This window comes from Staurois parvus, unplaced genomic scaffold (assembly GCF_062004578.1).
Source record: "Staurois parvus isolate SC_StPar_1 unplaced genomic scaffold, SC_StPar_1.0 ptg000988l, whole genome shotgun sequence".
NCBI classification, from domain to species: domain Eukaryota; kingdom Metazoa; phylum Chordata; class Amphibia; order Anura; family Ranidae; genus Staurois; species Staurois parvus.
The window spans coordinates 4,332,041-4,348,948 of NW_028318784.1; the positions used below are offsets into that span (position 1 = coordinate 4,332,041).

At 39.6% G+C, this 16,908-nt stretch overlaps 1 protein-coding gene across 1 annotated transcript in view; it reads left to right on the plus strand.

The window, feature by feature from the left end:
* The window catches only part of TMPRSS15 (transmembrane serine protease 15), a 450,422-nt gene that overhangs the window by 132,288 nt on the left and 301,226 nt on the right, over positions 1 to 16,908 (plus strand). Inside the window, exon 8 of the mRNA XM_089657394.1 lies at positions 3,305 to 3,413. Within this exon, the coding sequence (XP_089513520.1) occupies positions 3,305 to 3,413 (109 nt within the window). The remainder of the gene's footprint in view (positions 1 to 3,304; positions 3,414 to 16,908) is intronic.

Here is a 16,908-nt window from a genome sequence, read left to right on the forward strand (position 1 = left end):
CTGATTGGTTTCTAGGAAGAGTTGCACCAGATTTTGCGCTCACTGTTTTAAGTAAATAACCCCCATGTTCATTCAGAAAAGGGAGAGATCACTCAGCACTGCAGCATTGGTTGATCCATCTGCCGGAGCTCTGTATTAACAGGCTGTTACAGATAACAAAATGCTGCAGCAAAAAGTGATCTTTTACTAATATGACTAAATGTATTTATTTATTTCATGTACTTATATAGCGCCGTCAATTTACGCAGCGCTTTACATACATATATTGTACAGTCACATGTCCCTAACCTTCAAGGAGCGCACAATCTAAAGTCCCTAACTCACATTCATACATACACATACTAGGGACAATTTAGACAGGAGCCAATAAATAATCAATGTTGTCAAGACAGCACTGATTGTTCCTTCATAAAAGCAAGGGAACTTTAAGAGTAGACAGGGGCTGAGGGCTCAGTGCTGGCTGTACCTCCCCAGGTAGCAATTTCCACAAATTGGGCTTTAGAATAGGGTGGCGCTAAATACAGCAAAGAAGGTGCTATTAATACAGAACAGGAACACTGCTTTGAATGGGACCAAGTGGTTTTAGGTAATCCACTATTTCCAGTATATACACCCAACTTCCCCTCTAACAAAAAAAAATGTTAGACATGAAACATAAACACATTAAAGGTCTGCTTACTGCATAAATAACAATTCTTTTTTTTTTTTAATACAAATGTGTATGTCAGTGGTTAAACATTACAAACTGTTCTAGTTCAATGGAGTGTCTGATGTGCCTTCAGTTGTCATAAATTTCTAAAAGATAGACATGGGTATTAAAGAATGTACAGTAAACAAAAAATATGATAGAAACCAGGTAGGAAAAATCTCCAATGGACTGAAAGTCTGAATTACACTATTCTATTTCTGCAGAAACAGCCATATGGGTTACACTGAAATAAAAAAACAACAAAGCAAATATATATTCCCGGTTGGATCAGTACGTTAACAAACAAACTGTGCAGATGCTACAGGATCGTTATTCTGCTATACAATTTCTAGTACAAATAAACTGTAGTGAATAATGTAAATAATATAAAACAAACAAAAAAAGTTGCAGTTGCAGTAATGAACTTATATAGGTGATTATATACATGTTATGTTTTTATGCATTTAACTCTCGTGGATCAAGTGACATATTTGTTTCCAGTTCTCTAATAAATCTTGTTAGCTTTGAATACTCTTTTTTTAGATTTAATGGTAAATTGTCTACCATAATTGTATGTGCTCTGTCATACAGCGTAGCCAAAAATGGCTTTCAGATTCTAATCCAGCTCTATCCTGACTAACCTCAAAGCAACAGATTATTGCACAGCAATTTCCTTCTGCTGCAGCATTAGCACCAAATGGGTGTTCCTTGCCTGTCTCTACAGCAACAGGTCACTGAATGTCACTACCTTGCTTGTCTCTGCAGAAACAGGTCACCAAATGTCTCTGCCTGGCTTGTCCTATGGTAGCCATGTACCATGTGATTGCTGTGGTCCAATCGCAGATCACAAAAGTAAGCAAGCTGATCGTGAATGTAAAGCCATTCATAACAGGTTGTTTACATGGTTATCATGTTATCGCTATGACCAATCATAGTGATCACATGATACCCTGTTACCGGTAACAGTTGTATGCTGTGTCACAGGAAACATGTTGCAAGTCCAAGCGGGCACTGTGCATGCTCCTAAACAGGAGCAGGCTCAATCATGTATATAATATAGGTGACTAATGAAGGTCTAGAAGTTCAACTCGAACATCAACCATTCACGTGTTTGACAAACACATGAATGGCGAGGGTGTTCGGCCGGCTGTTTGCTCACTGTGTCCCACAATGCACTGCACTTTCACAGTGCATTATGATTGGCCAAAGCAATGCACATGACCACCACCAGCAAATATCAGATTGCGGCGAGTGTTCAGCGGGTGCAGACAGGTCAGCAGGCATTGGCTTTTTTTTCATTTCAGTGAGTCAGCTTGACATTGTTGGACCCCGTGATTAATGATGGATTACAATGATGGAATAATTGTTTTTTTTTTAAATAAAAGACTTTTTTAAATAAAAGACTCAAAAACTTTTGTTTTGTTTTATGTTCAATAAAGGGTTTCTTCAAAAGACTGGTCACTTTTTTTTTCCAAATGTAACCTTTAGTGAATAGGTAGGGTTACAAGTACCCCTTACTCATTCAAAAGGGGGGGCAGCATCATTGTGTCCCCTTATTTAAAGGGATATCCTGATGCTAATGAGCTCCCCTGCCCACAAACCCCCACAACTACTGGGCCAGGGTTATGGGGAAGAGGCCCATGTCCCCATCAGCATGGGGACACCGTCCCATGCTGAGGGGACATGGCCTGATAAGCTGCAGGGAGGGGTACGCTTGTTCCTGGTCTTCCAGACCTGTGCTCAGTTCAAGGTTTTCGTAGGAACTTAGGAGGGACCCCATGCTTTTTCCCCCCATTTTTTGGGGAGAGTCATCTTAAAATTCCTACTAGGCCTAAAGGGCCTGGTAAGGCTTTTAGGAGGAACCCCACTCACTCCCTACCCATTTTGGGGAGGTGGGGTTCCTCTTAAAAAAGGACCTGGTATGATTGGGGGGGACCCACACTTTTTTTTAAATAAAAATGTCATTAAAAAAAAAAGTCAGTCCTGCTTTAGCAGGTTCTATATATTGTACAGATGTGCAACTTTGCAGGCAGTTTAAGGGGAACCCCCAGGCATGATATTTAAAGGAATTTTTCATTTTTTTTTACTTTAAGCATTGAAAAATGACTGCCCCCTTAAAAACTGTACTTTTTGAATTTTTTTTTTCACTGATTCATGTCCCTCAGGGCAGTACCCAAGTCCCCATACCCATTTTATGGCCAAAAACGTGCATATAAGCCTTCAAAATGGCCACTTTTGAATTTACAAGTTTGAGTCCCATAGACTTGCATTAAGTTCGTAGTTCATGGTCGAACATTCATTAGGTTTGAATGTTTGACTGCAAACCGAACACAGAGGTGTTTGGCCCATCACTATAAGTGACTGAGCCTGCAGTAAACCTACTGTGTAGGAGTGGCAAGTGGTTAAAATGATTACTCACTAAATTCTCCGACTGCTTAAAAACTGATAAGTACAAATGCATACACAAATCACATGAATTCTGTATAAACAGCTAAAATATTACACCACAGACTTTTTGTATGACTGAGCTAAATTGTTTTCCTGGAAAAGTTTGGTAAATGGCATGTTTTTTATGCTGCAGATAAATGATAAGCAATTGTTATATTTCATTCCCAGCCTCAAGCTGTGATGGTCAGTTTCTGTTAACTGACGGCGAAGGAACATTTCATTCTCAAAATTATCCAGAAAATTATAAGCCAAACCTATCTTGTCGCTGGATAATAAGGTACGTGCAATTTAATCTTTAAAATGATTGCTACTTATTTGATCATTTTTGCATTTGTATTACAAGCACGAAGCAATTTCATGTAGCTGCTAACAGAAAAAAGCTCAAATGTTAAAATTGCTAAAATTTGTTTTAGAACAGGTATCCTTAAAAGGCAGGTCATCCCTTTCCCAACAAGTTCTATAATCTTCTATCCTTAGTCAGTTGAAATATTTGCTGTTGGGCTGTCTTCCATACAATATCCTCACAAAAAGTCTCCTGGTCAGTCTGCTCTTGGCCAGTAGATTTCCAGTTTATTTCTACGGGAATATAAATGGAAGAAACACCACTCTTCCGATCAGCCCTTGAAATGAGGGCCTCAGCCTACATGTCTCCGCTAAACCACTCCCTCTGGTGCATTTCACTCTTCTCACTGGGGCTTAATCATAGGATTCTTTTAATTCAAAGGCCATCTATCATTGAGGTCAACAGTTGATTTCCCAAAGGAAATTTAACACAAACTGTATGTGTGGACCAATGAGAGTTCTGATACACATAGTAAGCTGGTAGTCTTGCAAATGGAAGGAAGAAATTTTGTTTGTTGGATGCAAGGTTTGCTTTTCTCTTAGAAAGGGACTGGAAAAGTGCAGTTAGTGGTGGACTGCCTAGGAATTATTTTTATGTTTCTATTTATATGGAATGCACGTTATGTGTATTTGATGCTAGAAATGTAATACAGCTAATTGTAGGCAGCTGGAAAGCTGAACTGCTGTGTGGACTTTCACTGCCTCTTCAAAAACTCCAGTGAGGCCATCTACCCCAGGAGGCAGTGAATGTTTAGCTGTTGAAAGTGCTTTAGAATTCACATATTCTGTTCTAAGTCAGATGGAAATCTGGTATAGAATAATATTATATAGTATAGAATGCATATCTTATAATTGGCTTTTAGGGTCTCGTTTTTACTGCTCCTCTCAAAAAATTAATTCTTTATTGCACATTTTTACTTATCTCCCAAATTTATAAAACAATTAACAAGGACACTTTTTAGCACAACTATGTATGTAAAGGAAATATCCGTGCCAGGCCCAAATGTATGAATTATTAACTTACAAAAAATATTGAATATGCCCATTAATTCTTTTTTCTTTTTTTTAATATTGGCCTTTCAAAATAACTTAGAGATTAGATAAAATATTTAGTATAGTTAAACACTTTTGCAAATTAAATATTATTGGTATTTATAGAGCTCTTTACGTAAGACCAAAAGAGGGACAACTAAGGAGTGAAAGATTTTGCTTTAAAAGAGAGGTGGCTATCTTAAGTGTGGGCAATTGCAAGTCATGTTTTTAGGCTTGTTTTATAGAGCATCGTATTGTGTTTCATCACTCTTATTTTTATTAGCTCTATTTTTTGTATACAGTCATGTGAAAAAATAATTGTTGACAAAAAAAATTAACATTAGATCTTTGTTCAAAAAATGTCTATGGTTAAAGGTATTATACTTGATTAAGAATGCAGAAAAAAACCCTTTTTAATCATTTTAAAAAATATCAAAAGATGTAATGGTGTACTGTGGGAAACGTAGGTATACCCTTGCCATCGATCCATCTATCGGCCTTTGACATTTACATTTAATTTTAAAATCTATAGATTATGAAATTTAATACAGTATTTCTCTGATATGATTTGGTAAATGAGAATGCTTACCCAGAAGTGAAAGCTTCAACACAACAACAGAAATTAGTTGGTAAATAGTATGAAGGTCCTAAACTACCAAAAAACAATCTATCTAGTTACAGAAAAGAAACATTATTAGGAGAGCTCTAACATACTACTAAATACAGACAATGAGAAAGAAAAGACATAAGACAAACATTCAGATATGGGTGCAAGGGATATATTCCATGATCACCATGGAACTGCGGATGAGGGCCCCATTCTGGTAACTGGTGTTCCAAAGAAATCTAACTTCTCTATCTAACTTCATCCTCTAGTGTGCATACTTAAATAGGCCTCTCCCCCATTAGTTTTCATGGAGTGGCTCTTATTGGTTGGCATATCTATTCCCTTTATTCAAATCTTACTTATCCATTTTAGAATTGGCTAATTCCCAATCCCCTGTATTTAGCATAAATCAAACCCCTTAAATGCAAATCCTTAGCACACCCTTTTTGGAGGGACAATTACTTATTCATGAAAGGATGGACACACTCATTGCATATCTAAACAAGGGGATCCTTTGAAGTGGATATATGTGAAACAAAGAGATTTGGGTCACAATGTTCAGATAAACAAACTCAGGCATTGAAGTGTCTGTGAAAAGCCTTCTCACATACAGTAGTAATTAATAGAATATTCCCCCTGGCAAACATATTATGCACTCACATTGATCAAACTCAATATATTCATAATTACGATATTATTTACATCTGTTAATGGAGATTTCACGTAAACCATCGTACTGTAACACCAGATATTTGACAATCTGGAAACGATACTATTGAAAATTCACAGTTTGCTGCCTCCAGAACTGATCTGTGCTGATGTCTACAGCTGTTTCTGTTGCAGCTGACTTTCTGCAGAATCTGTCTGCTGCTTCCTACCTGGGCCCAATGTTGGCTTTGCCCCTAGCTGGAGAACTGTCCTAACAGTTTTTTGTTCCTTGTGTTTATGTATTCTTGCACTACACCTGCTGGTTCTTTAAACTTGCTCAATGCAGTGAGGAATTACCTGAGCAAATACCTCTCTAAATATCTGTTACCAGGCTCCTTTTCCTTGATCACTGATATTTGCTAATGGACTCAATAATCCTTTTTACCTGCCAGACCTGACTTCTACCTGTTTGACCATGACCTTGCTTGTTGATTTTGTACCATGTTTCCTTTCTGCCTGCTGTCAGCTCTTTCCAGTTCAAGTGTAACTGAGAGACTCAAACTTGGAGACATCCTTGGCAATGCCCATCATCCCTTGCTAGGTGGTTTGATGAGCAGCCCTGCACCTTGGCCTTCTTTAGGGTCTAAATGTACCTGGATACCCAGAGGGTTCACTACCTCTGTGACAAAAATTATATAGAACTTTCTAGAAAACAACAAACCATGGGATTTTAAGGTATGTATAAACCTTAAATAGAGAGAAAGTGCTCCTGTGCTTATGTATATTTTTCATTTAACAAACACAAACTAGACCTGATTACAGACGTCTTCTAATTGTGTAAAATAATCACAAAAAAGTAAAATGAAAAAACAGATTAACCGCGCATGGTTATAAACATGTGCATATTTCAGACATATCATAACCCAGTCCCATAATTTAAAAAAAAAGTGCTCGTGCTTGTGTTCAACTTCTGATCCTGATCTGTGCTCTATTGAGCTCAACAAAAGTGGCCCACATGGACTGACACTCACCCTCATTTCCTGTCCATCTATCTCTAGAATGGTCATTAAAGCTTTGCGGGACAATCCCAGTAAGCCAATGGTTCCCGGATCCTTTAGCCTGTGATCATCTATCCTTAAAGCAGTCCATGACATTTAATAATAATTTAATAATTTTTTATACACAAATTATGGGACTGGTTTATGATATGTCTAAAATATGCACATGTTTATGACCATGCACGGTTCATCTGTTTTTAATTTTATGTATAAACATTAACCTTGTAAAACCACCCATTTAGTTTAAAATAGAAATGAAAGGCAAAACATATCGGTATACATATAAAAAAATGTAATAAATATCTTTTTTTTTCTTTTTTTTTATAAGTGGTCAAATAACCTCTGTTCTTAGCTGCATTAGAAGCTTAGAGACATGGGGGAGGAGAAACAGCAGTGCACTGGTCTTCCCAGTGAATGACTGTTCAGGGGGACACTGTGCTCTCATGTTTAGTGTGGTCAGTTTTTAACAGGAAAGTAGGGGGTCTGGCAGAAATACCAAGGATTTCACACAAAGGAAGCAATACAAAGAGAATATGATACTTTTTCATACAAGTACATGGTACATGGACATATCAGCAATATGAAATGCTAGGTTTACATATTCTTTAAATGTAGTGAAAGGAACCAAGTTTAAAATTCTTATCATAAATGTTTATTTCATCACAAATAAAAGAACCAAGAATTTGCTCCACATTGTTATTGAAGACCAAACACAAGTACATCAACTATCAACATACATAGTAAACCCTGGTATTGATTTTTTGAAAAATACACATTACTTACAACTTTCAGTATTCATGTCTTGTTGTCAATGTGTTTCATGTGAAACCTTTTCTTCAGTACAGATCCATCTGGTTGTATATGGCAAATTTCTAGGAAAAAAAAAAAAATATATATATATACACACATCACTTTAAATCACATTAAAGTGGAACTGAAGTTCCGCTGTAAGAAACAGCAAGCAGAAAGGCTTTTATTGCAGAAGAGACATGCATTGTCTCTTCTACAGTAAAATGCCTCCACTTGCCTGCTTGCTGTCTTCTCCAGCACTGTAAACTGAGCTACAAATGCGCAGCTCAGTTACAGTGCCTGGACAGTCTTTGTGTCTCGGGATGACTTCATCCCCCCTCCAGCCAATGAAGAGGCCTGAAGACTAGAATTCAGAAGAAAATACCGGCACAGCAAGAGACAATTGGACAGGTAAGTATTTCAACTTCAAATACAGATCAGGACTATATATTTACCCCAAAAGGAGAAGAACAAGGGCTTTAGTATAATTATCATGAAAACCTCTATTTTACTTTCAAAAATACTTATTAGAAAATTACAACTAACTCCACAGTCTCAACTAGGTATAGGTGAAAATCCCTTTAGGTAATATATCATTAAATTATTACAGACTCCCCATGTTTGTATGAGTGGCGTGTCTGTAGGGTCAAGATAGATACCACAAGTCAAGAGAAGGAAACGATGTATACCAAATAGGAGAACCTTCCATATCTATGTGTCTCACTAGAATAGTGACTTTTACTTCCTCGGAAGATGTCCTCCACCCCATTCAACAGTTCTGTCTGCTCCAAAGGTGCTTTCTTTCTATTTATCCCCCCTCATGTGACTAATATCTTGCCCATCTCCATACACTAGTAGCAGGAACTAGTAGACATTCCTACTCTCTTAGAAGAATCCAACACATGGGAGCCATATTTATAATAGTATATGTACACACTAAGTTGGTCTTAACCTTCAATTCTAACATAATCTTTGGTTGGTTTGAGTTATTTTATTCTAAAACAGGTTTGAAATTTCAAAAAAGTTAAAGTGTATAATATTGTATATGATGCATTTTTCACCATACGCCTTCTGAGATTGTATTAATCTTCAGCTTAATTTACATTATCCATCATTCAATGAAATACTTGTAATACATCGAATTGTAAGTTATAATTACTATAAACATTGGTAACAAGTTTCATGTATTATTGTTCAGTGCTCCCAGCAAGCACCTCACACAGTGTAAATAAGTATGTGATCGGGAATACACTAACACAGTAACACTGAAGAGACTCAAACGGCTGCTTCTATCTAACACATTCATTCCAAATTATAAGCTTTTTATAAAATGACAATTTTCATTTCTCAGATCCTTTAATTTTTACGTTGTAAAAAGATAATAGCTGTATATTAGGTGTAAAAACTCACATTATTGTGTTTTAATATTCTATAGATATCATTTATAACCACATACCCAGTGTTACTTTGGCAGCTGTTTATATAGATCTGCATGCAAACTTTTGAGAGTAGTTTAGTTTACTTGTTATGTTAAAATATAACTGAATAAATTAAATATCAAAAACTGATAAAACACTGTCATGTTAAAGCTGAAGAGATATTTAAAACATCAAGTGATGCAGTTATGTATTCATTTTAAAAAATTATTAAATTAATTTTACATGTAACTGGTGTATGCACCTGAAATCACCTGGGTTTCCACCTCTGTAATTCACTTTAAAGCAGAACTATGAATAGAAAGGGGAGGGGCAATACATGGGGCCAATCAGGTGTTAGTGAGGTGACCTAAATGTGTTACCTAACTGCAAAAGAGAAAAGTCACGTCATCAGGTTTGTTGTGTTGTGTGGCCGTGTGCTGAATAGATATGTGCACCATGAAAAATGTTTTAATTTCAGATTAATTCATTGAATTGATCATTTAGTTTCATCATATTCCTTATGTTAGAATAGTTTGTTTTCGGAATTTTGTATATTCAGATTAATTTCATATATTTATTGAACTTATAAAACCCTCTGAAGTTAAATGAAAAAAAACAAATTAATATGAATTAATTTGTTGTGTTTGTTATAATTTATTTCAGATTCATAAAAAATTTTACTATTGTGATTCGGAGATTTGGATATATCTAAATCTCTGAATAATGGAAATTTCATCCAAACTTTGATTCATAACATAAAGAATCACACATTTCTAGTACTGAATGGTGGTAGCAGGGGGGTGGAAGGGATATGGAGCTTTAACAGCTTCCTGACCACCCTATAGCAGAAGTACTGCTACAGGGCGGCAGGGATATGCAAAATCATGTACATATACAGTCAGGTCCAGAAATATTGGGACATCGACACAATTCTAACATTTTTGGCTCTATACACCACCACAATGGATTTGAAATGAAACGAACAAGATGTGCTTTAACTTCAGACTGTCAGCTTTAATTTGAGGGTATTTACATCCAAATCAGGTGAACGGTGTAGGAATTACAACAGCTTGCATATGTGCCTCCCACTTTTTAAGGGACCAAAAGTAATGGGACAGAATAATAATCATAAATCAAACTTTCACTTTTTAATACTTGGTTGCAAATCCATTGCAGTCAATTACAGCCTGAAGTCTGGAACGTATAGACATCACCAGACGCTGGGTATCATCCCTGGTGATGCTCTGCCAGGCCTCTACTGCAACTGTCTTCAGTTCCTGCTTGTTCTTGGGGCATTTTCCCTTCAGTTTTGTCTTCAGCAAGTGAAATGCATGCTCAATCGGATTCAGGTCCGGTGACTGACTTGGCCATTGCATAACTTTCCACTTTTTTCCCTTAAAAAACTCTTTGGTTGCTTTTGCAGTATGCTTTGGGTCATTGTCCATCTGCACTGTGAAGCGGCGTCCAATGAGTTCTGAAGCATTTGGCTGAATATGAGCAGATAATATTGCCCGAAACACTTCAGAATTCATCCTGCTGCTTTTGTCAGCAGTCACATCATCAATAAATACAAGAGAACCAGTTCCACTGGCAGCCATACATGCCCACGCCATGACACTACCACCACCATGCTTCACTGATGAGGTGGTATGCTGAGGATCATGAGCAGTTCCTTTCCTTCTCCATACTCTTCTCTTCCCATCACTCTGGTACAAGTTGATCTTGATCTCATCTGTCCATAGGATGGTGGTCCAGAACTGTGAAGGCTTTTTTAGATGTCTTTTTGCAAACTCTAATCTGGCCTTCCTGTTTTTGAGGCTCACCAATGGTTTACATCTTGTGGCGAACCCTCTGTATTCACTCTCTTGAAGTCTTCTCTTGATTGTTGACCGTGACACACATACACCTACCTCCTGGAGAGTGTTCTTGATCTGGCCAACTGTTGTGAAGGGTGTTTTCTTGACCAGGGAAAGAATTCTTCGGTCATCCACCACAGTTGTTTTCCGTGGTCTTCCGGGTCTTTTGGTGTTGCTGAGCTCACCGGTGCGTTCCTTCTTTTTAAGAATGTTCCACACAGTTGTTTTGGCCACGCCTAATGTTTTTGCTATCTCTCTGATGGGTTTGTTTTGTTTTTTCAGCCTAATGATGGCTTGCTTCACTGATAGTGACAGCTCTTTGGATCTCATCTTGAGAGTTGACAGCAACAGATTCCAAATGCAAATAGCACACTTGAAATGAACTCTGGACCTTTTATCTGCTCATTGTAATTGGGATAATGAGGGAATGACACACACCTGGCCATGGAACAGCTAAGAAGCCAATTGTCCCATTACTTTTGGTCCCTAAACAAGTGGGAGGCACATATGCAAACTGTTGTAATTCCTACACTGTTCACCTGATTTGGATGTAAATACCCTCAAATTAAAGCTGACAGTCTGCAGTTAAAGCACATCTTGTTTGTTTCATTTCAACTCCATTGTGGTGGTGTATAGAGCCAAAAATGTTAGAATTGTGTTGATGTCCCAATATTTATGGACCTGACTGTACATGATTTGCATTCCCGGGTATGCGGCACGCGCTCCCTACCCACTCCACTATTGGCTCCTCGACATTCAAATCACCAGGTCACTGATTGCTGCCATGGGTAAGTCCAGGCACACAGCAGAGGGCAGACTGGCAGGCAATGAGTTAAGTCTGGGCACACAACAGAGAGCAGTCTGGCAGGCAATGAGTTAAGTTCGGGCACACAGCAGAGGGCAGACTGGCAGGCAATGAGTTAAGTCTGGGCACACAACAGAGGGCAGGCTGGCAGGCAATGAGTTAAGTCCAGGCACACAGCAGAGGGCAGACTGGCAGGCAATGAGTTAAGTCCGGGCACACAGCAGAGGGCAGACTGGCAGGCAATGGGTAAGTCCAGGCACACAGCAGGGAGCAGGCTGCTTGGCTGTAGGGTCTGGCTGCAGCACAAGACCCCTTACAGCACCGTGGGTTATGAGCAGGGAAAGATCTCCCTGCTTGGGTCCTACTCCAGTCTTTTATCGCCGGAGCAGGACACTCCCAGGTTGCCCTGGCATCGGGTTGTCGTGGCAACAAGCCCCGCCCCCTCACTCCTGCCACACACAGGGAGCACGTCCCTTGCCTCTGGCGGGTGCAGACCGCAGGAACCTTAGGGCCACGCTGTGCCTGCCGAGACATGGAGAGGAGGGCACATGCAGACACCTAGGTTGCCTGCATGTGGAAAATCCACATACAGGCACAGTGGGGCGGCAGACTCCTTGGCGCCCAGCCGAGGAGAGATGTGAGGATTCGCTGCAGGAGGCAGCTCCCTGGTGCCCAGCACACCACTTTATGTGGGCTATGTGCAGGCACAGGGACATGCAATGGTAGAGGGGGTGCAGGAATCCGGAGAGGGGAAAGAGAGGGAGGGGGGATCGTGACAGTGTTACAAATCCCACAACAGTAAACAGTCTGTATATGCAATAAAGCATTCTTGTTATACTCATTGTGGATCATAAAGGGTTAATCTTCTGCATTGTATAAAAACTCTGTTTAATCCTGACTTCTCTGATCCTCCTCTTCTTCCAGTGCCCTCCTTTTATCTCCTGATAAGACATATCGTGTGGAGACACTCTGTACATGCTCAGTTTGGTGTGTATTGCTAGAGAGATTGGGAGAGTGCATGTGATCAGCACAGGGCCAATCATCACTGTCCAGATAGAGATCAGGGGTTCTGCATCCTCCTAGTGCAGAAAGAAAACTTTAACCAGCTTTAACATGTGCTCTGTAGAACACTGATAGAAGTCACGAGATTGCTCTAACTGCTGATGAGAAAAGGTATTTAGCAGTTTATATTTATTAAAATAATTGCATTTCCATGTTGTGTGGGCTGTAGGAGACCAGGGAGTGAATGCAGAATCCTGGGTTTAGTGACACTTTTAAATCTTAAAATCTTAATATCAAAGGAAAACAAAACGGTTGCTGTAACGTCTTGTGTAACTGCAATTTGGCTTCTAAATCTGCTAGAAATGACACAGATAGTGTTCTGGATTGAGACAAACACACTATAGAGCGATATGTTTTTTCATATTTCATATCAGAGATTTACAACCACTTTAAAGGTAACCTCTTCTTTACCATTAGTTATCCCCTTTATTGGGTTTGCCTAGCTTTTCCAATTTTTACAATTTAGGAAACATTTTGATGAAAAATTTGGAGGTTTTCAATAAACATTTTATCTGTTTATTGAATTCACTATTTTTCATGCAGTTTAATTTTATATTGTAACATCTTAAAAAGGACTGATCTAAGGCACAAGCATTGTCAAATATGTGACAGATCTGTAAAGGATTATAGGATTACAGCATCAGGGGCGGACTGACCATTTGGAAACTTGGGCACTGCCCGAGGGCCCGGGGTCAGTAGGGGGCCCCATGAGATGCCCCTGGTACCTTTTTCATAGGCTTTCTTGAGTTTGGGCAAGGACACAGGGGCCCCATGATCCCCTATTGCCCGGGGGCCCCATGAGTTGTCAGTCCGCCCCTCTACAGCATTTTATATAAAGCAAGGTAGAATGCAGAATTGCCTGTATGAATTTGGACAGTAATTTATAGATTGGTAGACGTAATAGTAAACAGCAGGAATAGAAGTGACAAATTGGTATCATATTGACATGGAACAATAGCATATGTTCTGTACACATTTTTTAAGTTTGTATTTATGAGGTTTATATGCAGTATATATATATGGAGGATGCCACAACATGCACTTTATGAGCTTGTAAAGTGCAGGCACAGATTGGAGGAAACACCAAAATGTCCAGCAGAGAATGGCCAGTGATAGCCCAATAAATTTACTAGTATACCCTTTGTTGACCTCATTTAATTTTCACCTGAAAGTGACCAATCTTTTCCAATCAATTTAATGCTGACTACATTACAAGATTCTTTAGATATATCAACGTTTACATGTTATCTTGCCTGCTATGATGCAGTTTGAATAGACTGTTTAGGTAGGACCTTAAAGTACATAGCTTACGTCATCTCAAGGAGATAGTACAGGGATAATAATGCTGTAATAGAAATGGAAACTTTAAAAAGGATGTACATTTTTATATATATATTTTTACAAGTTTGCAAAACATAAATTGCAGCACAGTGGCTAAATGGTTAGCACTTCAGCCTGGCAGTACTAGGGTCATTGGTTTGAATCCCAACCACGGCACCACCTGCCTGGAGTTTGCATGTTCTCCCTGTGCCTGCGTGGGTTTCCTCCGGGTACTCTGGTTTCCTCCCACCCTCCAAAGACATGCTGGTAGGTGAATTGGATCCTGTCTAAATTGGCCCTAGTATGTGTATGTATGAATGTGAGTTAGGGACCTTAAATTATATGCCCCTGGAGGGTTAGGGACTGATGTGAATGTACAATATATATGTAAAGTGCTGCGTAAATTGACTGTGCTATATAAGTACCTGAAATACCTGAAATAAATATACAGAATGCACAGGGATGGTATGAAATGTTGCATGTGAAGGATAAACCTTATTTCTGAAACTACAAAATGGTGGCTACCATAAAGGTAGTAGGAGCCAGAAAAAAATTAAAAAAAAAAAACAGTAGAACCCTATTAGGCAAAGAGCCTATAGTAACTTTTCAGTGTTGAAGGAAAGAAGTAAGCAGAGAACAAGAAGGATCAAAGATAGTGGGGGGGGGGGGGGGAAAGAGAAGTAGAGAAAGAGCGAGAAGGAAAAATAAATCAAGGAAAAAATTAAAAGGGGGGGGTAAACTTTTTTTTTAGCTTTGGAGAGAGTAAAGAATGGTTAGAAGCCCAAAAAAGGGGGGAAAATGTCAGTGCGTCTTATGGAGCGAATATGGAGCGGCCGGTCCGGTATTTCCACCGCCGCCATGTCAGAATACCGAGCCGGCCACTCGGCTCTGCAGTGGACCTTAGCTGTTCCTCTATCCAGCGGCGCGCTGTCTTCCCGGCTTCTGTAGTGTGCGTGACAGCCGGGTGCCAAGTGCGCATGCGCACGAAGCGGTGCTCTTTGTGAATGGTAAGGCGGTACCTGGGACACATGACAGATCCCAGAAGCCGCCGGACCAATCACAAATCGCAGCGCTTCTCGCTCATGCGCACTGGGCATCCGGCTGTCCGCCGAGCGCCCACACTACAGAAGCCGGGAAGACAGCGCACGGCTGGATAGAGGAACAGGTAAGATCAAAGAACAACTCCGCGGAAGTGGGAGTGGGTACCTGTCAAATTCAGGTACCCGCTCCCCCCCCTCCCCAAAGGTCAGCAGTCATCTGCTGTACTGTCCGCAGTCTCTGGTCATCTCCTGTACTATGTCCGCAGTCTCTGGTCATCTCCTGTACTATGTCCGCAGTCTCTGGTCATCTCCTGTACTGTGTCTGCAGTCTCTGGTCATCTCCTGTACTATGTCCACAGTCTCTGGTCATCTCCTGTACTGTGTCCGTGGTCTCTGGTCATTCCCTGTACTATGTCCGCAGTCTCTGGTCATCTCCTGTTCTGTGTCCGCGGTCACTGGTCATTCCCTGTACTATGTCCGCAGTCTCTGGTCATCTCCTGTACTATGTCTGCAGTCTCTGGTCATTCCCTGTACTATGTCTGCAGTCTCTGGTCATTCCCTGTACTATGTCCGCAGTCTCTGGTCATTCCCTGTACTATGTCCGCAGTCTCTGGTCATCTCCTGTACTGTGTCCGCAGTCTCTGGTCATCGCCTGTACTGTGTCTGCAGTCTCTGGTCATCTCCTGTACTATGTCCGCAGTCTCTGGTCATCTCCTGTACTATGTCTGCAGTCCATTAGTTCAGAATTTTTTTTTCCTGTTTTCTGCCTCTAAAACATAGGTGCGTCTTATGGTCAGGTGCGTCTTATGGAGCGAAAAATACGGTATTTACTAGAAGTGAAAAATATTCCAATAGAGAAACATGTTCCAGTATATCTCCCCAATGGAATCTGCAGAGAATACAAAAAAAACTACCATTGTCCAATAACAAAAAACTCTTGGCTTTAGACATAATTCAGGAAAACAGCAGGGTGAATTTGTTTTACTGATTTATTATAGCCATTAAAGGAGATTGTGTTTTGGGGGAAACAAAAAAAGGAGGAACACAAGGTAAATAAACATTGTACATTATCTCACATTAGGCCTCATACACACAGACATTGGCTGGCATTTTATATGCCTGGCCAAAATTCCCAGTGCTTTCCTGTGCCTGGGGAACCACAGCTGGTATGTACAGCCTTCCATACCCGTGAATACTAAGGTTTCTGTGCATTGATATTTGCTCATGCTTCACATTTGGAAAACACCTTGTACATTTCCTCTCTGGTAGAATGTTTACACAAATATGGTCACGTACAGTCTTGTAAGGCAGGCCACATACAGCCTTGTGTGACTAGCTGTATTTACCAGCTGTGACTCCCTGGTCACAGAAAGTGATGGGAATTTTGCACTAGTTATATAAAATATCTGTAAGTGTCCATGTGCATGAGGTCTAAATGTAAAATATGAACAATATTTAAAGAACAGATATTTACATTATAATGTGCAATATGTACTGTATATCTTACAATGTATTAAGTGATGTGTTAATAAGGTCACAATATTTCACAACAAAAACACAAAACAAAAATAAGCAATGTTCTAGAAAACTGCAAAAATAGCACTAAACTGCAGCGAAACACAATTCATATAGTGCACAACAAAAAGGAAACAGTTCATAAATGAAATGCTCTGTGCCAAAAGTAACATGAATAATTGCACCATGTAATAACTAAATGCATTTCTTCTGTTGACACACATGTTCAACCACCATCTCTGTTGAAACATACTCTAAATGAACCTGGCAAACTCTCAGA